This window comes from Rhineura floridana, chromosome 3 (assembly GCF_030035675.1).
Source record: "Rhineura floridana isolate rRhiFlo1 chromosome 3, rRhiFlo1.hap2, whole genome shotgun sequence".
Classification (NCBI taxonomy): domain Eukaryota; kingdom Metazoa; phylum Chordata; class Lepidosauria; order Squamata; family Rhineuridae; genus Rhineura; species Rhineura floridana.
The window spans coordinates 97,398,122-97,424,479 of record NC_084482.1 but is presented as its reverse complement, the minus strand read 5'-3'; the positions used below and the strand labels follow the sequence as shown (position 1 = coordinate 97,424,479).

At 40.1% G+C, this 26,358-nt stretch overlaps 1 protein-coding gene across 7 annotated transcripts in view; it reads left to right on the top strand.

The window, feature by feature from the left end:
• Positions 1-26,358, top strand: part of ARHGAP26 (Rho GTPase activating protein 26) — a 421,406-nt gene that overhangs the window by 181,024 nt on the left and 214,024 nt on the right. For all 7 annotated transcript variants that reach the window (XM_061616981.1, XM_061616982.1, XM_061616980.1 and 4 more), the window contains exon 12: positions 19,528-19,564. In XM_061616981.1, coding sequence (XP_061472965.1) covers positions 19,528-19,564 — 37 coding nt within the window. The remainder of the gene's footprint in view (positions 1-19,527; positions 19,565-26,358) is intronic.

Below are 26,358 nucleotides of genomic sequence, written 5' to 3'. Positions count from 1 at the left end.
AGAGATGTTCGTTGTTGTGAGAGAATGCATTAACAAAGATCTCATTCTTAATTCAGGAGCAAAAAAGGGTGTGTGTGGCTGCAACTATCATGAAGGGACTCTGCACTTTTGAATTTTCTACTAAACAACTGATAAATACCTATGTAACTTTACATTATTATTAAGAATCACTTTCCATAACTGTAAGGAGGTATGTCCACACGCATGCATCCCAGGCACCTAAATGAGGGGTGAGAGCAGCATAGGCAGATGTCTTACACCAGGGGTTCCCAAACCTTTCTTCTACATAGACCACTTGAAAATTGCTGAGGGTCTGAAAGTACCGTATATTCCGGCGTATAAGACAACTTTTTAACCCTGGAAAATCTTCTCCAAAGTCGGGGGTTGTCTTATACGCTGGGTGTCGTCTTATTAGGGTTGCCATATTGCCCGGATAGCCGGGTTTTACCCGGATTCTAAGCATGCCACCCGGCGCCCGGCTAGCCCCTTAGGTGGCCCGGATTCTCAGCTTTCATTTAAAAAAAAATTAAGTTTCTAGGTGGTGCGGTTCTCGAGATATATATAAAAACGTCAGGCACCCCCCCCGGTTAAATCTTTTTTTAAACTACTGTATAGCACTTCGTAGCTTTAACCCCGCCCATTCAGGATTTCAGCCAATCAGTGAAGTGTTTGTTTGGTGGCAGTGTCTGCAAAACTTCATTGCGAGGCCAGAAAATGGTGGTTTCCCCTCCTGTTTATCTGAAAATCTCATAAATTGGGTAGGTATATACATTTCAGTTTTTCCCCCTGTTGTGTGTAGGAGTCAGATCCTGGGCAGTGTTTTGAAAACCTTCCCAATAGTTGCTTTTGGGGGTAAAAACAGTGCTAATCCCATATGTCCAGAGTAAATCCTATTGAATTCAGTAGGAATTACTTTTGAGTAGACATGATTATGAATGTGCTGAAAATCAATGGGACTTTGGAGTGAATGTAAAAAAGAATTGTGTTTGTGTTCTCTTTCTGCCCCCCCCCCAGTCCTATTTTAAAGCAAGTAGGCAGGGCTTACTTAGGTATTGCAGTTTTTATTCTGTAGGAAACTAATACTGATTTTTAAAAAACTAATACTGATTTTTCTGCAATGACCAATTGGTTTGACAATAAACTATTATATGGGCTGTATGTATTTATACATCTGCAGTGTGTGCGTGTGTGTATGGAGTCTTTCCAACACCCCTGTGAGGTAGGGTTGGAAACCAAGGCAGCTCACAACAAGAAATAAAGCCATTTAAAACCCAATAACCATAAAAACAAGTATAAACAGTTGCAAAACAGTGTAAAGTGGCATGATTCGGAATTTTGGGTTGTGTGAATGAAGTTGCTTATCACTTGAGGTTGCATTTCTGTCCCTGTTTCAGTAAGCCCCATTGAATACGCTGGGACTTGCTTCTGAATAAATAAATTTAGGATTGCACTATAAATATCTTTACAGTTTGTGTAAATAATAAATATATTTGGTAGTTATGCTTATATAAATATTTCTTCATTTATCATATTTTTGGTTTTTGGTTAGGAATCCTGACTGGTTGTGAGATGCTTAGTTTTTTGCCTTATAGGAATCTTGTTGTGGTTGGTATGGTATTACATTTAGGAAAGTGTTACTGCCTTCTGTATTTTTTTTTCCTATTTGCATTTCACTTATCTTTAACCTCACTCCGTTACAGCCATAGAAGCAACAGCAGCATATGCAAGATAATTAACTCCCATCAGTGATAAGAACAAGAATTTATAATTATTATTTCAATTAAAACAAGAGGCGTATCAATACTTTGAAGAGGACCAGATATTTATTTTCTTTCTGAGCCCAGGACTGGGTCTTTCATGATGCCCGGTGTGTGTGTGTGTGGGGGGGGAGCAGAAGAGTAGTCGATAAGACAGACATCCTGGCATTGATAATCGAATTAGCAAGGTATGTGTGGGGTTGTTGTACACTTCCAGGCTCAGTTTCATTTTGAGTATGGAGGTGGAACCTGTGTAGATGTGGTTATCAAAGGGAGAAGAAATTTTGAGTTAAGCAAAGCTCTGCTTTTATAAAACCTAAGAAACATACAGTACTTTGAATGTCTGAGTGCCTGCACCAGTGGAATACTGGAGGAACTTGTAAAACTTGCTGCAACAGTATTTAGAACTGAGCGTGTGGTGTGAAAGACTCCTTTTCCTAACATTTTGGCTTGTTTTTCTCTGATTGTGTATTTTTATTGTTTTTACTATATTTGTAAGCTGTGCTGAGCTCTGTTTTTAACAGCAAAAGGGCAGGATATAAATTCTCTTAATCAATCAATAAATACTCCATAGTGTTGGAAACTAGAGTCTAGGCATTTAATGTTGCTTTTAAAAAAAAGATTTCTCACATCTTTCCCCAGTTTTTGGTGGTAATTCCTAGGCACAAAAACAAAACAACTGGACAATCCAAATATTAATATTTATAAGTTTATAAGTGACAGTTTTCCTGCTAAGTACCTGCATGTCATAAGTAGGGGTAGTCTTATACGGCGAGTATATCCCAAACTCTATATTTTAACTGGAAAAGTTGGGGGTCGTCTTATACGCCCAGTCGTCTTATACGCCGGAATATACGGTATCTGAAAATTTACTATGGGCATATGCAAGATAATTAACTCATATTAGTGATAAGAGCAAGAATTTATAATTATTATTTTAATTAAAACAAGAGGCTTATCAGTACTTTGAAGAGGTTGTTGTTGTTACGTGCCTCCAAGTCGACTATGACTTATGGCGACCCTATGAATCAGTGACCTCCAAGAGGTCATGTACCACCCTGTTCAGGTCTTGTAAGTTCAGGTCTGTGGCTTCCTTTATGGAATCAATCCATCTCTTGTTTGGTCTTCCTCTTTTTCTACTCCCTTCTGTTTTTCCCAGCATTATTGTCTTTTCTAGTGAATCATGTCTTCTCATGATGTGTCCAAAGTATGATAACCTCAGTTTCATCATTTTAGCTTCTAGTGACAGTTCTGGTTTAATTTGTTCTAACACCCAATTATTTGTCTTTTTTGCAGTCCATGATATGCACAAAGCACTCATTGAACACCACATTTCAAAGGAGTTGATTTTTCTCTTATTCGCTTTTTTCACTGTCCAACTTTCACATCCACACATAGAGATTGGGAATAGCATGGTCTGAATGATCCTGACTTTAGTGTTCAGTGATACATCTTTGCATTTGAGGACCTTTTCTAGTTCTCTCATAGTTGCCCTCCCCAGTCCTAGCCTTCTTCTGATTTCTTGACTATTGTCTCCATTTTGGTTAATGACTGTTCCAAGGTATTGATAATCCTTGACAAGTTCAATGTCCTCATTCTCAACTTTGAAGTTACATAAATCTTCTGTTGTCATTACTTTAGTCTTTTTGATGTTCAGCTGTAGTCCTGCTTTTGTGCTTTCCTCTTTAACTTTCATCAGCATTCGTTTCAGATCATTACTGGTTTCTGCTAAGAGTATGGTATCATCTACATATCTTAAATTACTGATATTTCTCACTCAATTTTCACACCTCCTCATCTTGGGCCAATCTCGCTTTCCATATGATGTGTTCTGCATATAGATTAAACAAACAGGATGATAAAATACACCCCTGTCTCACACCCTTTCCGATGGGGAACCAATTGTTTTCTCCATATTCTGTCCTTACAGTAGCCTCTTGTCCAGAGTATAGGTTGCCCATCAGAACAGTCAGATACTGTGGTACCCCCATTTCTTTTAAAACCATTCCATAGTTTTTTGTTATCTATACAATCAGAGGCTTTGCTGTAATCTGTAAAGCACAGGGTGATTTTCTTCTGAAATACCTTGGTCCATTCCATTATCCAGTGTATGCTTGCGATATGATCTCTGGTGCCTCTCCCCTTTCTAAATCCAGCTTAGATTTTTTCCCCCCGGAGAGCTGGTTGTTAAATATTTACCAGCACACCACTGAGCGTTTCCCTCACCTTTTTATTCTACAGCAGGCACATGTAGCCTCCCACTACATTCTTCGACCCTAAAAGTTTGTTTTTTTCCTTCTGATTTTAAAAGAAATTAAAACATATTCGCGGGCCCCTAAAAGTATCGTGGGCCCTAGGCACTGTGCCTACTGTGCCTAATGGATAAGTTGGCCCTGACAGCAGGCACATGTACTCTTGCACCCTCATTTCAACCAAAGGTGTCACTGGCTACATCCACACCAGGCCTTTATTTTACTTTGGACAGCCATGGCTTCTCTCAAAGAATCCTGGGAAGTATAGTTAGTGAAGGGTGCTGAGAGTTAGTAGGAGATGCCCTGTTTCTCTCACAGACCTTCAATCAGAGTGGCTGACTGTTAAACCAGTCTGGTCACTGGAGCTCAGATAGGAGTCTCCTCTCAGCACCCTTCACAAACTACACTACCAAGGATTCTTTGGGGGAAGCCATGACTGCCTCAAGTGAAATCAAAGTCTGGTGTGGGTATGGCCCCCTGATGAGGCAAGCCCAGCAGCTGTGAGTCTGGCTTTTAGAACTCTGACAGTTGGTTCTTACTGAGCATGCCCGCCCTTATCATTGGCTTCCAGCCAAAAATGTTTAAATTAATTAAAAATCAGCCACACATTTTTTCGGCTTTTAAACTTCAGAAGATGAAGGTCAGAGTATGGGGCAAGGTCAGTATTAGGATTACAGGTACTCTGTGAACATGGCTGATTTTTAAAGAATTTCAACAGTTTATGAGAACTCTGACAGAAAAAAGTCCAAAAGGTTTCTGGGTTTTCCCCCTCTCTTTTTACACTTTGAACTCTCTATTCTCTCTGACTTTTGTGTATCGCCATGAAAATTGAGAGGGTTGTTAAGCAAGCATTTATGAGTTCAGGACTATAAGTTATGTAAGGTTTTGTTTTGAAATGAGCTTATGGGAAGCATCAGAATGGCATGGGGGTATTTTCAATTTAACATTGCGGAATGTGAAAAATCCACGCTGGCTATAGTATACAGCCACTCTCATGGCTATACAATTACTAGAGTGGATGCTCTCTTCAAAAACTTCATTCTCTTCAGTTGCTTACTTGATTTTGTTGTATAGCACATACAATTTAAAATATTGTTTTGTGAAACTTGAAATCTATTACTAAACAGTTGTTCCTCTAAATCAGTTGACCATTTCACTTTGTATAGTAGGGGTGGGGAATCTATAGCCCTCCAGATATTGTCAGACTCCATCTCCCATCAGTCCCAGCCAGAATGATGACTGGTGAGGAATGATAGGAGTTGTAGTCCAATGACATCTGGAGGGCCACATGTTACCCACCCCTGCTATATATAGGTATCTCTGTCTAGGTTCCAAATATCTGAGAGACTGCCTCCTTCCCAACAGACCCTGTAGGGAAGAGTTTTAAGATCAGCAGATTTTAAGATCAGCAGAGGGGACCTTAATTCCGCTACCATCAAATGTTTGGGGGATGGCAACCTGGAGAAGGGCATTTTCCATTGCAGCCCCTAAGTTGTGGGATTCCCTCCCCACAGAGGTGCATCTGGCACCTTCACTGCACAGCTTTTGGCAAATGCTAAAGATGCACCTCTTTACGTGGACACCTGTGATATGTTTTTAATACCCACCCTATCACTGTGATTATAATTCAGAGCTTGGAAAAGTTACTCTTTTGAACTACAACTCCCATCAGCCCCAGCCAGCATGGCCACTGGATTGGGCTGATGGGAGTTGTAGTTCAAAAAAAGTAACTTTTCCAAACTCTGTATTATATAATATGATTAAATCATTTTTAATAATGAATCTTAAACTGTTGTAACCTGTCCTGGGACCTGCCAGTGAAGGCCCGGTGGTGGTGGTGGTGGTGGTGGTAATAACAACAACAACAACAATAATAGTGAAGATCATGTTTGTACCTGGGGATGGATGATTCTTGTTAATTGCTCTCAGTTTCTCAGTTTCCCAATGATAATAGTATGATTTGTATCTAAGAATGGACGAGTCAATTGCTGTCAGTTGCTCATTTTTCCATTAAGTTGTTTGCATTTTTTAAAAAAAATTACATGAAACTTTAAAAACATTTTAGCATGCATATCTCCAAATGTACACATATTTGCAAGTGGTCTTCTCTAATGCAATGCATTTTTGTAAGTTCCTTTCACTAATATATGGATTTGAATTACATGCTCTACATACACCTATTTTTATACACATTTGCTTGGAAAACTGCGTCACAAAATTTGGAAAAGTGAGAATTTAGGAGGATAGCTGTGTTTTGGATTTCATATTGTTTTGGGAAGCACAATTAGGTTTGTTGTTGTTACTTGCCTTCAAGTTGATTTCGACTTATGGCGACCCTATGAATGAGCAACCTCCAAGAGCATCTGTTATAAAACCACCCTGTTCAGATCATACAAGCTCAGGTCTGTGGCTTCCTTTGTTGAATCAATTCACCTCTTGTTTGGCCTTCCTCTTTTTCTACTCTCTTCTGTTTTTCCCAGCGTTATTGTCTTTTCTAATGAATCATGTCTTCCCATGATGTGTCCAAAGTATGATAGCCTCAGTTTCATCATTTTAGCTTCTAGTGATAGTTCTGGTTTAATTTGTTCTAACTCTCAATTATTTGTCTTTTTCGCAGTCCATGGCATCCACAAAGCTCTTCTCCATCACCACGTTTCGAATGAGTTGATATTTCTCTTATCCACTTTTTTCACTGTCCAACTTTCACATCCATACATAGAGATCGGGAATACCATAGTCCAAATGATCCTGACTTTAGTGTTCAGTGATCCATCTTTATATTTGAGGACCTTTTCAAGTTCTCTCACAGCTGCCCTCCCCAGTCCTAGCCTTCTAACTTCTTGACTATTGTCTCCATTTTGCTTAATGACTGTGCCGAGGTATTGATAATCTTGACAAGTTCAATATCCTCAATGTCATCTTTAAAGTTACATAAATCATCTGTTGTCATTACTTTAGACTTCTTAACATTCAGCTGTAGTCCTGCTTTTGTGCTTTCCTCTTTAACTTTCATCAGCATTCGTTTCAAATCATTACTAGTTTCTGCTATAGTAGTATGGTATCGTCTTCGTATCTTAAATTATTGATATTTCTCTCTCTATGGTTCTTCATCATACAGTTCTTCCGTGAATGAATCTGTCATCCTGGCATCTCTTTTATAGAGTTCTTCAGTGTATTGCTTCCATCTTCCTTTTATTTCATCTCAGTCAGTCAGTGTGTTCCCCTGTTGATTATTCAGCATCCCTACTTGTGGTTTAAATTTCCTTTTCATTTCTCTAATCTTTTGGAATAGGGCTCTTGTTCTTCCCATTTTGTTGTCCTTATCTATTTCTATACAATAAATATTGTAATAGTTCTCTTTGTCCCTATATACTAGTCATTGTATAGTTGCATTTAGGGTTCTAGCCGTGTTTTATCTCCTTTTGCTTTTGCTTTCCTTCTCTCTTTAAACATTTTAAGAGTTTCTTCAGTCATGCATTGAGGTCTTTCTCTCTTTTTAACTAGAGGTATTGTCTTTTTGCATTCTTCCCTGATAATGTCCCTGACTTCATTCCATAGTTCTTCTGGTTCTCTGTCAACTAAGTTTAAAGCCTCAAATCTGTTCCTTATTTGACCTTTATATTCTTCTGGGATGTTATTTAAATTGTATTTTGGCATTATGATTGCTTTGTTGTTGTTCTTTAGCTTTACTCTGATTTTCGATACAACCAGTTCATGATCTGTACCGCAGTATGCTCCTGGTCTTGTTTTTGTAGAAAGTATGGAACTTTTCCATCTTCTGCTACCACCAATTATATAATCTATTTGATTCCTATGTTGACCATTTGGTGATGTCCCTGTGTACAGTCATCTTCTCAGTTGTTCAAAAAATGTGTTTGAAGAAACAAATTATTGGCTTCACAGAATTCAATAACTCTCCTGCTTTAGACCCATTTTTAATTGGAACAGCTATTCCTTTTCCTCTCCATTCTTAAAATTCAACATCCAACACAAAGAATTTGCAACCTTAGATTTTTCAATCAAGTGTAGGCTTCAGAGTAAAAGCTAGAGGTGCTAAAGTACATTCTTATTTGGATTTTTTGCAGGAGATTAGAGGACTGAACAGACATTTCTTAGACAACCCAGCAATAAAATTGGAGATTTTGCCTGCCAAGCTCTCTATGCTGGAATTGGTACCTTATTTTTTTCCCTTGGGCGGGGGCAGGGTAAAAGCAGGTTGTGAGATTAGGGTGTGAATTGTGATAGTTCTTGTCTGGAAAGATGAAAATCTCTTCCTGGTAATATATGTTTCTGGCTGAGAAAACTCTTTGGCAGCTTATTTTTGTAGCCACAACAAAGAGCAGTGGCTGGCCTTTGGTGGGGCAGTGGGGGCGGACCTTGCCTGGAATATATAAACTTGGCCCTCAGACAAGATGAAAACAGAGCTGATAAGATGGAGCCAACAGTTTCGGGATAATATCCCCAAGGTTTCCAGGTGTCTTGTATTCTGACAAGAAGAGTTCCTATTTTGGACTTACACCTTTTCTGCTCTGTGTTGTGCCAGCATCCTGCTGCTGGGCTGCTGTCCAAGCTTGACTGCCTTTTTTAGTGTGCCAAGTCTGCCTGGGTGTCAGGTATAAAGATCAACTCTCTGATAGTGGGGATTGTGGAGACTGCTCAAGAGTTGACTTGAGCATATTTTTGTTGTGCTGCCATAGGAAAACTGGAAAGGGCCTTTCCATCTTCATCTCAACAAAACATTTACAGCACTTATCTCCATAGAGTCAGCCATTCCTAGAATATCACCGCAATATGCCAGCAATGGAACTTGTAATATAATTCCGTGGTCAAATATTTAGTTTTCCTTGAGCAACTACCTGATTTATATACTGATATACTGTTGCCTTTGATAACCTGGAAAACTATTTGGCCCATAAAGATCAGATAACTTGCCTCAGCACTGGTACAAAATGTACTTGTATTCAACCCAATGTATAAACTTTGTAAAGGAATTGTACATCCATGCTCTTTAACAATGCCTCCTAATTGCATATGAATGCCTTGCTCACCCCAACCTGGTTCAAAATTTATTTGAAATAAGAAAAGAAATTATTAATGGCCTCATTTTTATACCTGAATGGAAAGATTTTTATTTTATTTTTTGCCTACAGACACACAGCCATTTTCCAGCTCAGCCAGCTGAATATGCTAAAATGGCACCATTCCAATGAAAATGCTTTGGGTAGTAAGTCTAGTGGAAACCAAGTCATATGCTGTCATCATCATCATAAGAGAGAGAAAGCACAAAATAATTCATTACAGAATGCTGCACTCTTAAAATCTTTTTTGTGTTCCAAGTTTTTTTAGCTGCTGCTCTAAATGTGATTTTTATTCATCTTGCTCTATTCCTTAGAGAGCCCCCAAAGAACACTTTCAGGGTTAAGCTCAACTGGCAGCGGAGTGATGTGTGTGAGGGAGAGGGAAGAGTGAGGAAATGCTTCCTGTAAAGTATCTTCTGGAAGATTTGCATTTCTCATCAGCTATGAGAGAGAGGAAAGTTTGCAGTCTGTTCTTATTACCACTCCGTTCCTCAACCCGATACTTTCTAGATTTTCTGGACTCCAACTCCTTTGAGCTCCAGCCACGAGGGCAGCAAAACTACATCTGGAAACAGGACCAAGTTTTTTCGGGGAGACTTTAACAGTGCCTCTTCAAGTCCAATGGGAAATGGCTAGCATTTTAATAGCTTTTCATGTTTGTTTTGAATAACTATTAAGTCATTTTGCCGGGTTGTGGGGTAGGTAACTGAACACACACACACAAAATTGAAGTAATTGTAAAGATCAGAGAAAAAAGAAACAATGTTTTAAAAGAAATTCCAGGTAATTCCTCTCCTCCGGCAGCTATGCTATAGTCAGTCTTAAACAGATCTTACATTGCCCTAGTGGGGTTGACCCCTGCCCACTAAAATGCATGAGGGAGGCCATGTGGGCTAGCTTCCCATGCCCCGCACTGGCCATACATTCACTATCCATGAAAAGAGACGGTATGCAAATACTTACATACACATGCAGAGTTCCTCCACATAAACCGAGATCTTCAACAGCCCAGAAACCTCCCACCTCGTGGAGGAGGTCTCTGTGTGTACACTGGTATGCTTGGATGGCCCCTTCTCATGGTCACTGCGTGTGGGGCTGGGGGAGGCGGAATGGCTGGTGAATGCACTGCTAACAGAGAGAGGAAGCTTTGCAGACAGAGTCTGGGAACCCCCTCAAATGTAGTTTTAATGTGCAAGAGGCTTTGTCTGACCTCTCCCTTGTGTCACAGCCTGTATATCTGCCCATTGTCTTCCAGCACACCCCTATGAATAGCAAAGCAACATATCAGTGGAGAGATACGTATGTCAAAAGAATAGATTTGCTGTTTGCCTTCTTCTGTTTGTTTCTTTGTAGCTATGATTTATATCTGATGCACACATTTATTTAATTGCTTGATTAACTAAAGATTTTGGATGTTCCAGCTGTTAAACTGTACCCTCTTTGTGATCAAAGACGTATGAATGTTGTTTGAAGAATGAAAAATGAAACAATGCTGTTTGGAGTTGTTAGTATCTTTTTGGAGCAACAGAAAATAGTATATTTTGCTGACACAACATCTTCATTTGTTGTACATGCAAATTGCTCTGTGAAATCTAAAGACTCCAAAGCTAGTAACTTAATGTTGAAATATTTATATAAAGATTTTTTAAAAAATATATGGTGGTAATAAGTAGGATGGTACCTAGAGGGGAAAAGATAATGATCTACCAGGCATGGGTTTTTTGTATTTTTCTGTTTTGACAGTGGGATATTAATGTCTTTTAGGTTCTCAAACATACTCTGCAGAAGCCTAATTTATACTGGTTTCATCTGGCAGTGCTCACTCCTATATTGTATGGACAAAGACAAGAGAGAGAGAGGCAAACCCAGGAGTATTTGCCACATGAGATGTTCTACATTCTGTAAGAGAGGGTCCTGTAAGCCTAAGAAACATAAGGGTTGTCCATTGGCCCTTAACAACATCAATCAGCTAAAGATGCTTGTTTTCTATAGATCGGGAAGAGGATATTCTCTATATAGAGACAACCGTCTTCTCTTTCAGACACATGTAACTGTGGCAAACATCAACATAGGGTCAACTTGCAAGTTCACAAGGCTTTTGCTGTTCATTGCTGGAAATAGAAGCATCGTCTCACTTTCTGTTTTCTGCTTCAATTAGCTTAGATACAGTAATTGGAGCAAAAGAGTGTTTCTAATATAGCAGATTGGAGTTAGTTGTTTTGTGGACTGAAAGGCAATGGTTAAACTCTGGTATTTTGTAAATAATTGCAGTTTCTTTTAGGAGCACTTGGTGTCTTCCTATTAGCTCTTGTTTTCCTCTTTTCTTTTCAGTTTTTAGTTTTACTCACCATCACCATCTTCACTTTAATCAGCCAGCTCTCTCAGTTAGGAACATAGGAAGCTTCCTTATATTGAATCAGACCATTTGTCCATCTAGCTCAGTGTTGTCTACACTGATGGGCAGTGGCTCCCCAGAGTTTCAGACAGGGAGACTCTTGCAGCTCTATCCAGAAATGCTGGGATTGAACGGGACTTTCTGCATGCAAGACAGAAGCTCTTCCACTGTGCTACGGCCTTACCCTTAATATAAACTCAGATCAGTTGTGAAAATTAGGGAATATCTAAGGGTCCTAGAAATGGGTGCAACATAAAGTTGAAAAGCTTATATTTTATATGCAGTGACATCAACAAAGGTAGTATAGGATTCAATGGTTGGTCTGGAAGCATCCATAAAATAGCTGAGATGTGGACCTAATTGGAGCCTGAGTGACAGACCACTGGTAGGATCTATTTAAGTCACTCCAGGCTTTCCAAAGGAAGATTGGAACAGAATTACAATTAATAATAATAAGTTGGGCCCTGCAACAAAATTTGTTACTGTGTGGAGTGCTTTTGTTTGCAATTATTTTCTCCCTCTCCAGCAGTCAGTAGGCATTTGGTGTTCAGTGAGCGTGCTCAGTTCTCATTGCGCTGTTCCGTTCTTTTGGGAGGGGGGCGGGGAGACACACTGTTGCCCAGTCCAAGGTACATTAGAAACTTGAATTTCTCCATTGATGTCAGAAGACAGCTCTTCTGTCCTTGGGAACATTTTGAAATAGCTTCTTAGTGTGAACTAGGAAACGGGCTAGCCAGACAATGTGATGGATTTTGCCTTCTCTTCTTATATCTGTGTCTCTGTTCCTCCCTGCTCCTTTACAAGTCATTTGATTCCTTTTCTATCCCACAACTGATTGATGGTGTTTTTGCACTCATTCACTCAATCTCTAAAATTCCCTTCCATGAATTTATTATGGGGCTATTTTGGGGTTCCTTCCACCCTTAGGGTTTTTCTACAGATTTGTACTTGTGCATAACTCAGGGTAAATCTGTGGGTTGTATCCAATAAAGTTGTTCTGCTAACGCGCTCCCTGCATGTGGGGAGAGGAAAGGGAGACAAAGTCACTTTTCTGTAGGCAGATGTCCTTGTACTAATAGGACAACTTTTGTGGATATAATCCTAAATATGCTGATACCTCTCTCTAGTTTTTCCGTGGTACAGTTTTGGCTATGTAAGCACAAGCACTTAGAAGACTGGAACTGATAGTAGTATATAGATTAACCTTCCCCCAAAAGATGCCCTCCAGATTTTGTTCAACTGCTATCAGCCCAAGCCGGCATGGTCAGGTTCAGTGATGATGGGAGTTGTAGTGTAACAACATCTGGAGGGGATCAGGTGGGAAGGCTATTACATATTATAGAATTGGAGGAGGGATAGTAGAATTGGGTGATTAGGGTTCTAAGTCACCTGGCGGATCTCCACAAATAGAGAAGGCTCCCTACTGCAGACATTTGTGGTCAACATGATGATGGTGGGGGCAGGATGACCAGCACAACTTTGTGGGTGAAGCTAAATACACAGGCCCTTAGCCCTTTATTTATTTATTTATTTATTAATAATAATAATAATAATAATAATAATAATTTATTTATTGGTCGCCTATCTGTCCAGGTTAGTGGACACTCTAGGCGACTTACAATAACAAAAAGCTATACATAATATACATATACAAAAACAAACCACAGTCCTAAACAATTTAAAACCAATTTCCAATTAAAACATCATAAAATTAATCCTCCTTAATCCCACCAAAAAAAAAAAAAAAGCAGCACACAAAAAACAAACAAAAAACAAACACACACCCAGGCCACCCCAGCCAGCCGGCTTATGTATCCCTCCAAAGAGGGACAGGTGGTAGCAATCAGTCCCAGCTGGCTGGGTACCTGGGGCCTGGTCCTGCAGGATGCAGGTCTGCCAGGCAGAAGTCCCACAGGGAAGGGTGGTGGAGGTGGTGATCCCACAGCAGCAGCAGCAGCAGACTCTCCTTCCCTGGGCGGCGATGTTCTCTTCCTGCATTTATTAGTTGCCCATCTGGCTGGTTATCCAGCTACTCTGGGCGAAGTACAACATAAAAACATACAAATTACATTAGAGCTTTAAAAATCTCAAACAACAGTAATAAAACCTAACCCACCCCAAAAGCCTGCCTGAAGAGCCAGGTCTTTAAGGCCCGGTGGAAGCTTATCATAGAGGGGGCATAGTGGAGATCATTTGGGAGGGAATTCCACAGAGTGGGAGCCACGATTGAAAAAGCCCTCTCCCCAGTCCTCACCAGTCTAGCTGTTTTAACTGGTGGGATGGAGAGAAGGTCTTTTGAGGCTGATCTTGTTGAGCGAGATCGCTGATGATGCTGGAGGCGCTCCTTCAGATAGACTGGGCCGAAACCATGCAGGGTTTTAAAGGTCAAAACCAACACCTTGAATTGGGCCCGGAAAACAACTTTCACCACACATGTCCTCTATAGATGAAGATGGATATAGTTTTAACACAATGAAGTATCCCAGCTAGGGAATCTGGTTGCCCAATGCCTATAGAGTTTTGGATATACAAAATTTGTTTATATGAAATCTTATAAAAGAGATCTTACCAAAGTGTTATTTTGTACTTATTACAGAGAAATCTAGGTCAGAAATTTCTAAATTTAGAAAATAAGTGGAGCAATAACCAATCTCAAACACTGCTGAAAGAATTTGAGAAAAGCCTTGCAACTTCAGCTGTGTGGGTGTATGGTATAAACCAAAGTTGGTTAACCTGTGGCCCTGCAGATGTTGTAGGACTCCAGTTCCCATCATTCTCAGCCAGCATAGTCAATGGTCAGGAATTCTGGGAATTATAGTCCAGCAGCACCTGCAGGGCCAGACGTACCCCACAACTGGTATAAACAAGCAAGCACTGAGTTTATATTATAGATTATGCTTTTCCCTCTTTTTAAGCCTGAAACAAACTAAAAGTAATGTTCCTGTATTAGGAGAATTAAGGGCTTGCACGAATTATTTTCAGATACTTGGATGCACCTTTTTCCACTTCTTGTTGTGTGTGATTTATTGTGCTGTTGCAGTTTTATCTTGTGGCTCTCTTTTACATAGACCCTCAGAGGTATCTGTAAAATGTGTAAACTCCATCTCCAAAACATAATAGAAAGATGTGTGTGCATTGGTAGGCAACTATGACAGTGATAATAAGGTGATTCCTCACTTTTGTTTGCCACAACTCATGCACATGGCAACACTGATTCTCTAGGTTGCACTCTCCCTCCCCTCTTGAGTGAATTCTCTTCTGTCTCTAACAGCAGTAGGGAGATTAGCTGTTTTCTAGTCTCTGAACTAAGCATCACATCTGCACCACCTGCAGATTTTAGCCACCTTTATCTGCTCCCTTTTGGGGGGGATAGTCTATGTTGGGAATTGGCATAAAGATTGCTTTTGGGATTGCTGTGCATTCATGAACATTGAGAGCCTCGTTCTGAACCTCAACCGGTGAATAATTATTTTTAAGTTCTCTGCTAATTTTGACGAGGTCCTTCTTTTGTTAAGCTTTCTAATAGCTAAACATGAATGATGATTTGTCCTGAATGGGAGTTGATGTTTGGAAAGTGTGCATCTCTGTTTGGAAGTTGGCACCCTTCAACAAATCAGAGGCACAGAAATAGTTGTGGCAATTAAAATTAGGAAATGGATCTGGGAGTTTTTGATCTGGAGCTCAGCTGGGCTGTGGAGCAGCTTGTGGAGGAGTGAAAGGGAGAAGAGAAGCAATACTTCAGTCTGATGCAGGACCAGTTTCTATGTTCTGCTGATATGTTTGTAAATAAAACAAATGTTACAGAGACACACTAAGTCTCCAGTGTGTTCTCATCCAAAGAAAACCAAACTGCATAGTGCTATTTTTGGACTTTTCACCACTTGGGTTGGTGAAGAATGCTTAACAATATAAATGTTATGCCTTGGAAGAAAATGCTTTTGCTGACAGCAGCCCTTTCTATTTCCTACTGTGTCATTCCACCAGCTTTCCAAAACTGAACAAGTAATTTCTTTCTGCCTTTGGAAAAGAATCTGTAGTCTTTTGTATTGCACTACAGTTATTCAAATCTAAATATTTTGCTAGTGGTTGTTCTGAGATTGGGCTTCAAAGGTAGGGATATATATATTTTGTCAGAATGTATTTCTCATTTCAAAAAGATTAGCTGAGAGTAGAAATGATCCCATATCTACCTCTTAAAAGCTGAGTTTTACCACATATTCTATCTGTATATAATTTCCAAGTTTTATATAATATCTCATGAAAGTGTGTTATAACCAGCTTCCCAAATGGTAAAAATCTGGAAATACAGATCTCATATTCTTTTGAACTCACCACAGAGATACATATATTCCAAATACTTCATTTTTTGATATATTGATCATACATACAAAACAAAGAAAAATATAACCAAAAAGAACAGAACAATATAAATTCTGCTTTCCCCAAGTGCAATTAATGAGATCCTGCACTAAGCCTATAAATAAAACAGGGATGCAGATTCTGTGGCCCTCCTGATGTTGTAGGACTACAGCTACCATCATTCTTGACCACTGGCTATGCTAGTTGGGGTAGAATGGGAACTGGAGACCAATAATTTCTGGAAAGCCACAGATTCTTCATCCCTGTTCTAAATGTTCTTGATGTCTACCAGAAACTTGTAAAAGCACAGCCTGATTTAATTTGAACAAGATTGTTGTGATTAGAAATATAGGGCTAGATTTGAGGAGACCAAAATTCTAATCCTCCTTCTAACAAGATTTGCTGGTCAACTGAGCCAGTCACTATCACAGAATTATGTGTGCTATTCTGTGCTCTTTTGAGGAAGTTTGGGATAAAAATGTAATGTTACTGGAATATAGGAACATAGTAATAATAATAATAAATAATAATAAATTTAATTTCTGTGTCGCCTATCTGGCCAATGGCCACTCTAGGCAACGTACAACAGTTAAAACATAATAAAATAAAATACAATACAATGATACAATATAAAAACAGTATAAGAACAATACAGTAGCAAACAATAATATTAAAACAGGATAAGATGCATTCCAATCTTAGTAATTAACCCTCCCCGGAAATCCCAAAGGCCTGTTGAAAGAGCCAGGTCTTTATGGCTTTACGAAATGTATTTAGGGAAGAGGCGTGCCGGAGATCTTGTGGGAGGGAGTTCCAAAGGGTGGGGGCCGCCACTGAGAATGCCCTCTCTCTAGTACCCGCCAATCTAGCTGTTTTTGTCGGCGGGATTGAGAGAAGGCCCTGTGTGGCTGATCTTGTCGGGCGGCATAATTTGCCTTCTACTGATCCAGACCAATGGCTCATCTAGCTCACACTGACTGGCAATGGCTGTCCAGGGTATTAGACAGGGGTCTTTCCTAGCCATACCTGGAGATGCCAAGGGTTGAAGCTAGATCCTCCAGTATACAAATAATATGCTCTAAGATTGAGCATTGGCTCTGCCTGTTCTGGGAAGAACACAGTCTTGGTCCACAAAAGGTATTGCTCCAGTCTTGTTTTTTAGTTTTTGAGTAACATTGGGAGTAAAATAGGCATGGCTGTGTTCAGTTTTCTTTTGAATCTTTTAGTTGGTGAGGGATGGGAAAAGTAAACAATGAGGAGAGAAATGGAGAGAAGAAAAAGATCTACTTATGTCCTGGGGGCAGGGAGGTGCTGAAAGTCCCTCATCTATTTGCTTGTGGGCTACAGGAAAACATGTAAGGGAGATGGATACTTTGTGTCTTATGAATTTGTAGTTTGCAAATGTGTAGAAACCTGTGAATTGCTATCTCAGTGTGTGACTGTAGTTGAGTGTTGATAATCTGGTTAGGGATCTGGATAGGGCTAGGCAGATGATCTAATGAACGCATGTATGCTGCCTCCTGGTTCTTTAAACTAGCTCTGTTTTGTCTTAGTCACATTAGTACCATGCTGCAGTTCTATAGGGCAGAATACAGATCTAGGTTCCAATGACCAATAACATCAATTTACCAGCAGAAATGGCTAACTCTTGGCAGGATGAACAACTGTGCTGGCAGTCTTACTTTGCTAAAGTACATTTGAGTTGGAGAAATGTTGTAACTTGAAAAACACTGCTGTTCACTTTGAAAGACAGCTGAACTTTTATAGGCCTTCTGGTTTCTTTTAGTGCTCTGAGCCATAAAATGTGATTGTGGTTGAAATAGCCACATCAAGCTGTTTGGATGGGGAAGACTGCTTTCAGGGTGCTGAGTGTGGTAGCTGTGGAACTTATTTATTTATTTGTTATTTAGTTTAATTTTTGTAAATTGTATTGCTTTTATTGATGTATTTTTATACTTGTGTTTATTTTTCTTATAAGCCACCTTGACGGCCTTTGGCCAAAAGGCAGGGTATAAATAATAATAATAATAATAATAATAATAATTTGATTTATATCCCACCCTTCCTTCCAACAGGACACCAGGGCGGCAAACAAAACCGCTAAAAACACTTTAAACATCATAAAACAGACTTTAAAATACATTAAAACAAAACAACTTTAAAAACATTTTAAAAAAGCTTTCAAGACATCTTAAAAAAAGGTTAAAACAGTTTTTTAAAAAAAAATATTTAAAAACATATTAAAAAGCAATTCCAACACAGAAGCAGACTGGGATAAGGTTTTAACTTAAAAGGCTTGTTGAAAGAGGAAGGTCTTCAATAGGTGTTGAAAAGATAACAGAGATGGTGCCTGCCTAATATTTAAGGGGACAGAATTCCACAGGGTAGGTGCCGCCACACTAAAAGTCCATTTCCTAAGTTGTGCAAAATGGACCTTCTGATAAGATGCTGTCTGCAAGAGGCCCTCACCTGCAGAGCACCGTAATCGACTGGGTATATAAGGAATAAGATGGTCTTTCAGGTATCCTGGTTCCAAGCTGTATAGAGCTTTGTACACCAAGACTAGAACCTTGAACTTGGCTTGGTAGCAAATGGGCAGCCAGTGCAATTCTTTTAGCAGCAGAATGACATGTTGGCGATACCCTGCCCCAGTGAGCAGTCTTGCTGCTGCATTTTGCACCAGCTGCAGCTTCCAAACCAACCTCAAGGGAAGCCCAACATAGAGTGCATTACAGTCATCAAGCCTAGATGTTACCAGTGCCTAGACAACAGTGGTCAGGCTATCCTGGTCCAGAAACAGCTGCAGCTGTCTTGCCAGCCGAAGCTGGTAAAAGGCTCCTAGCCACTGAGGTCACCTGTGTCTCTAGCAACAAAGATGGATCCAGGAGCATCCCCAGACTACAGACCTGCTCTTTCAGAGGGAATATGACCCCATCCAAAGCAGGCAACTGACCAATTATCTGAACTCAGAAACCACCAACCCATAACACCTCCATCTTGCTAGGATTCAGACTCAGTTTATTGACCCTCATCCAGCCCACCACCGAATCCAAGCAGTGGTCCAGGGGTTGCATAGCCTCTCCCAATTCAGATGGATCCAGGAGACTCCAGCACTCCAGCTGATCCCACAGGAGGAGGATCTTCTCTTTGAGCCCGATCAGACTCCCACTCTACAGCTGATCCCGCCAGACGAGGAGGAGATCAGCTGTAGCATGCTGCAGCTGATCTTCTGCTCCAGCGCAATGAGTGGGTTAGGTTCCAGACCCCTGCGCTACAGCTGATCCCCTCCTCCGGCAGGATCAGCGGGTTAGGTTCTGGATCCCCACGCTACAGCTGAGCTGCTTTTCGGCGGTTTTTGCTTTTTGGTGGGGTTCTGGAACCTAACCTGCCGTATGAGTGGGGCCCTACTGGATTTTTTTAAAAACCTTTTCCCCCCCTAAACAATATGTTTTTAACCCTTTTTATTTAAGATGTTTTTAAAGCTTTTTTAACAAATGTTTTTAAAGTTGTTTTGTTTTAATGTATTTTAAGGTCTGTTTTTATGATGTTTTAAAGTGTTTTTAGTGCTTTTGTTTGCCACCCTGGGCTCCTGCTGGGAGGAAGGGCGGGATATAAATTAAATAATAAATAAATATCTATGATACAAATATTGCAAAAGTTTAAATGATTTCTTGTTTACCTTTTAGGTCTATAACTCGAACAAAGACAACCAAAGTGAAGGAAGTAAGTAGCTTTACTTATTTTTCAACCAAGACCGTACATTTGAAGATACGGTCTATAGAACTGCATCCCTGTCACTCATAATCCAGTAGGTGGTGCTCCAAGTAATAAATGCAGCAAGTCATTATATCACTTTAGTTATCAAAACGATTCTATCCATCACATATGTTGACGCTTTAAAAGATCTGAGCATTGAGCCATTTTTAAATTGATCTGAAAACAGTCAGTGAAGAGTGACAATTATGTTTTGGCCCCTAACATACTGAAATGCATAAATATCAAACCAAAGAGCAGTACCGTTTAAATCTTTTGAGGCACTGCAAATGAACATACTGGATGCAACCCAAGACCTGCAGAGTAGTTCTGGAGCTGGCTCTGTTGCAGATTCTTTGTTTCCTTTGGCAAGTTACTTTAACAGCCTTTTGTCTCAGTGTACACAACTCAGGCATAGAGGTTTTGCAGAAGGGAAGCGAGAAGGAGAACTAAGAATTTTTCTGAATCTCAGTTCCTTGTTTTACCTTCCCTAAATGATGATGAATAGAAATGCAGCATTTTGTACTAAAAGGAGTTGGTCAAAACTTTCAGCGAGCTCCTGGACTTCTGTCAGACAGATGAACTGTTGGGATAAAAGGTTCTTTTGTACACAAAGTAGCGCTATTTACATAGTTTCATCCTTTGACTCCAAGTGTTGGACAAAGCAAAGTGCCTGGGGTGCTTTCCCTGGCTGACCTGATCCTCTTCCCACTGCTGTTTAAAGTCCAGCCCGTTTCTAAGCAGCCCAACCTGTTTGCAAATATCTGCATGGCTCAGCTCCCCCCCCCCTTTTATGGTGTGTAGTGATGCTGCAGCAATGCACTTGTTTATCCTGCAAGTAGATTTCAGAGTTGTTGTGGGTTTTCTTTCCTGTATATGTATGAGTTCAGCTTTGTGATGTTTGATTAGTGATGGTCCCCTTTTTAAACGTGCAAGCTCAGAAACATTTGGAATGACCAATACGAGCGGGAATCCTGGTGCCTTTTCTTTTTCCTTTTAATTTTTTTAATGTAGGCAGCATCCAGTCAAAACTCTTGTGAGATCATCTTTCCTTTTCTTCCTAAGGGATACCGGTTGGTGGTGTGTCTTTATAAATAGAATGTTGTTCCCAGTAAATTTGAGAGGCGGCATAACTCTTTCAGCTGTTAGGTCACTCTGGCTGGCGGAACACTATATAGTAGCTCAACTTCCCCTCTTATCTGCTATTGATAAATGGCACATAATTTTAAACCCATACTTTCCTCCCCTGCATTTCCTCATTCCTCCTCAGCGCAAGATTTACGTACATCTGTCATCCCTTTAATAGAACCAGCTAGTGATAGAAGATGGTGCAGTTAGAGGCAATTACACCTCTGTAGGCTGTGAGATTCTGTCAACTTAGTCTTCCCATTTCCCCCCTCCCATGATATATTCACTGCCACTTGTGTTGACTAATTTGATATGAAACATGTTAGCAACTGGTGGTGTTTGGGGTTTTTTTGCTAGAATATAACAACATTGTGATTCCTTCCGTTACCCTGAGATCTGCTGCTGTCTTAAGTAGATTAATGCACTGAAAGTGTCATGCTTGATGCCAGTTCAGCCTATTTATTTATTTTACATAAAGCATTTTTACCTCACTCTTTGGCCAAAAATACTCCCAGGGTGGGTTACAAAATCAGTAGTAAGACAGTCCTTGTCCTCAGATGTATAAGCTAAAAGACACGATACATGAGGGAAAAGAAATGGGGAGGGAGAAGGGGTGGTAGAAAGCAAAGCTCAGACTGTAGTTCTTATAAATGACCAGCTGGGATGAACAGTTCACTTAGCATGATGAAATCTGTCACTAGGTGACAGTTTAGAGAAGGCAAAAGGCCGAGATCATGGAATAACCTTGCTTAATCACAACAGCAGCAGACTAACATATTTATGATGCGTTCTGTTGTTCCAGTTGTGGGTGGACTAGCAACTTACCAAATTTAGAAATATTTGTGATAAAACCTAATTTTTGTTACTCAACTTAGTATTTTGGCTATTAAATAGAGTACAGAGAGAGCGATTGACAATAATTTTTTTCTTTTCCCTTTGTAATGTAAAATGTATGCACAGTCATAAACAACAGGTCAACATATTCTCTACATTGTTGCCAGATCTGCTAGAGTGTCTGTATGAAGGTGTGCATGAACACATATCTTACACGTCTGTTTACTGAAAGTGCTAATTTCAGGATCTTTCTTGGGATCTTTACAAGAGACAGTTGAGGGCACACAGAGAGGATTTCATTAGCTATGAATACTTTGCTTGCTTTGGAGAATTTAGCACTCATCAGTCAGGAACCATTATTAGTATGCATGTTCCAGAGAGCTAGCGATATCACACCATTGTTGCAATTGCAATATTTATATAAAAGAATAAAGATTTAAATGTAATAACATGCCAATGCAAAATGATTTTAATGTAACCAAATAGTGTTCAGGCTTGAAATACCACTACAGAAGCATAGAACATAGAAAGGGTTAATAATGCATTACACAGGGTAAGCCACCCAAATGTTGCCTGGGCTAGATACTTAATTTTAATTGCAAGGGGAAGAGGGGAGTGAGAGACTAAAATACTAAAGAATGAAAGGTGAAGAGTTGCCTAATACGGAGTTATGAAGAGTCTTGGAGACATGGGTTTGCAATAAAGCCAGTGAAAGAATCAGGAAGGGGAAAAGGTTACATGCAAGGTACTAGTTTTTCTATCTTGCAAGAGCCAGAAATGCAGAAGATAATGAGAATAAGAAAAATAGAAAGAAGAAAGGGAAAAAATGTGAGATTTTAATACTTACCTGTTCTGTGGCAGAGGGTACTGGGGGTGAAAGTGGAAAACTACTTGACGTCTTATGGGTTCTGGCAAAACCTGGCATCTCCATATGCAAGTGCAGATGGCCAAGGTAATCTCTCTTTTTCTGTGAGTTCCAAATCATCTGCTGGGACCTTGGAAAATGAATCCTTTCCTGTAAATAACAAACACAGTTCAGAGGCGGGGTAGAGCATTTGAAAAAGAATAGCGTGGAATAGCCCCTGGATATGATTCCAAAAAACTGAACAAAATGGTGTGTTCACAAAGCATAAACTTATCATGCAACCTCGCCCTGAAACTGAAAGGACTTTTTCACTAAGGTCTGTGCTTGGAAAATCCTGAGCAGGCCAATTAAGTGTCGTATGGCAGATCTAAAGCCAAACCATAGGAGTGGCTCCACACCTCAAATCTCTAGTCAGATAACATAATCTCACCTCTGCTGGGAAGGGAATAAACTTGGATCTTTCAGGAAATGCAAAGATGATATCAAGTTTAATTAAAATGGGCTTTACTTGCCAGCTGGTCCCATTCATTCACAAGGGATGGTTTGAGTAATGTCCAGATTTTATTAATGGCCAAATTATAGGTGATTAGAGATTGCACTGATTCCAGAATTAATTAGGGCAATTGCAACTTCCCACTTGTGTCTGCACTTGTTTAAACTAGTACTGGCTTGCACCATAGGGGCATTCCCTGATTTAGGGCAATGGTGCTTTCATTGCTCAGAGCAAAGTCAAGTTCTGGGGCACATGCAGGGTTCCAGTTGTCCTGAGCTACCTGGTAACAACATGGGTCCCTACATGGCTGAGCAAGTGCTCATAAAATTCCTGTATGGTCAGTTTATGCCAAATAGCATTCTTGGATAATGAAGGTATCCTTGCCCTCCAGTGCTTAGCTAACCTATTTTTCACCCAGTATGAATGACCAACAGTTGACTCTGGCTCTGAAGTCCCATCATAACTGGACTGGGCAGTGGTGCCTTGAGCTTCAGGAGAACTTGTTTGTAGCCTTACATCTGATGTGTGTTTATATTACAGCATCCACATTCACACACAGGTGTTCTTTAATCATGGGGGAAATAAAGTATAGTTACATTCCCTGTTTGCTCAGATATTTCTCTGTGCAGTAGAAAAAGTGGAGGCTTTAAAATTGTTTTAAAAAACAATAGGTAGTTGACCCATAATGCTTGCATCACATTGTAAGTGGTGTATGGTTTTTGTCTTTCAAACTCTCCAAAGGCTACTTAAGTGCAGTTTCTAAAAGGCAAAAATTGAATGCATAATTTTTCAGAGCAACCAGTTTTGAGTTTGCATCTTTGCACCTTTGGTTTAAGGTAACAAACTATTTGGATTTCATGGTGGCCTTCTGTGCTGTTTTAGTCCCTATTCTATGCTCAGTTGTTTAGTTGCAAAATCATTGAATGACCAGTTAAGTTACTTTTTTCAAAGTTCACGGCAAACAAAAAATGCAAACTAGATATGGCTGGTCCAATTAGGGGTTTTGGCACAAGGATGTTACAGTACTGTGCATAAACATCATAAGTCATAAAAACAGAGATGCTTGCAAAATGTTGATTAACATAGCTTGATGAAAAATAGTTTAGTTAAGCATCAGAGCTCTTCCCACTATTACTTAGTACATTTTCAGTTAATGTCTGCTTGTTTTTTGTCTCTTTCAATACTATCAGGAAGTGGATTGCTCATTTATTGAGGTGATTGATCTATCACTTTCCAGGGTCCAAAATGTGGTAAAGTATTTATTCAGCCTCAGAATAATCTTAGGCGAGTAGACCAGTAGTAGATTTTAATGTAGTCTGTGCTAAAATGATTCTAGAGGACTTAAACTCTTTTGAAATTAATACTGAATGCTGTGCCTTTTGCATAAATACGTTGTGCAAATTTTGCAGAAGTGTGGTTTTTATTAAAACCCTTTTCTGCTTATGGTCCTCATAGAGAGGAGGAAAGGAGTTATGTACAGCGTTGGAAAAATTGTCTGGCCATCTTCTCCCCCCTGCTCTGGCCTGGGACAGCCCAGACATTCTTTATTAACTTCCAAGTTATTTGTGCTTAGGAATGGTGCAAGATGCTCTGCTGCCTCTATGCTGAAGTGCAGCATAGAGTATATATGTATGATAAAATATATGTATGATAAAAGTGAAGACTTAAGAGTCATTGGGGCTTGGATATTGCTGTACTGCAGAAGAGCTCTATGCCATTTTATTTTCAAACTTGGCTCTCTGAGCCTCTGCACAAGGAGATGCCCGTTGACTATATGCCACTGAAGAAGACTTTATAAGTCAAAACATGTTTGGCATGTTATCTGAAATACATCTTTGGTATACTGTCTCCATCTTCTGGATTTCAAGGCTTTGAGCAATCATATCTTTGTAATTAGTGTTTGAAGGACATATTCTATCAGCAGATATTTTAGAATATATGTATGTGATATTACACCCTGTGTTGGCATTGCAATGTTGCAAAGTCACATAAGATTATTTGGTCATTATTGTACTTTCTGTTGGCCACATGCCTACTTTTCTGTAAAGTTTTTTAAAAAATCATGCCTATGTGATATAAATCCATTATGTTTATTTAAACCTTGCCTTTATTCATTCATTTGTACTGCTGCCTGAGACAGAGCTACTGCTGCCTGTCATTGTACAATGATGTCAATCCCAGTTACTTGATTCTCCCCAGTATCTATTCTGCAGTTATTTTATTTATTTTATTTATTTCATTTCATTTATATACCGCCCTAAGCCTGACGGCTCTCTGGGCGGTGTACACAAGAGATAAAAACAGCACAATATATAACTACAATAAACACAATAAAGTCAAAAATCAAAAACAAACAAATAACAACAAAAAGCAAACAGCATCATAATACAACATAAAAAGTACAGTTAAAATACACTTTAAAAACAGATTAAAATGCACTTTAAAATGCCTGGGAGAATAAAAAGGTTTTCACCTGACGCCGAAAGGATAGCGGCGTCGGCGCCAGGCGCACCTCATCAGGGAGACTGTTCCACAATTCGGGGGCCACCACCGAAAAGGCCCTAGATCTAGTCACCACCCTCCGAGCTTCTCGATGAGATGGCACTCGGAGGAGGGCCTTAGATGTTGAGCGCAGTGTACGGGTAGGTTCATATTGGGAGAGGCGTTCCACCAGGTATTGCAGTCCCATGCCGTGTAAGGTTTTATAGGTCAAAACCAGCACTTTGAATCTAGCCCGGAAACAAATAGGGAGCCAGTGCAGACGAGCCAGAACAGGTGTTATATGAGCGGACCTTCTGGTCCGCGTCAACAGTCTGGCCGCTGCATTCTGGACTAACTGTAGTTTCCGAATTATCTTCAAGGGCAGCCCAACGTAGAGCGCATTGCAGTAGTCCAATCTAGAAGTTACCAGAGCATGAACAACAGAGGTGAGGTCATCATCGTCCAGATAGGGACGTAGCTAGGCTACCAAATGAAGATGGTAGAAAGCATTCCGTGCCATCGAGGCCATCTGGGCCTCCAGTGACAAGGAAGGATCGAAAAGAACTCCCAAGCTACGAACCTGTTCCATCAAGGGGAGTGTAACCCCATCGAGAACAGGATAAACATCCACCATCTGGGCAGGGGAAGGACTCACCAACATCGTCTCAGTCTTGTCTGGATTGAGCTTCAGTTTGTTCTCTCTCATCCAGTCCATTATCGCGGCCAGGCAACGGTTTAGTATGTTAACAGCCTCACCTGAGGAGGATGAAAAGGAGAAATAGAGTTGCGTGTCATCAGCATACTGATGACAACGCACCCCAAAACTCCTGATGACCGCACCCAGCGGCTTCATGTAGATGTTAAAGAGCATGGGGGACAGTACCGATCCCTGTGGGACTCCACAATGGAGAGTCCAGGGTGTCGAGTAATGTTCCCCAAGCACTACCTTCTGGTGACGACCCA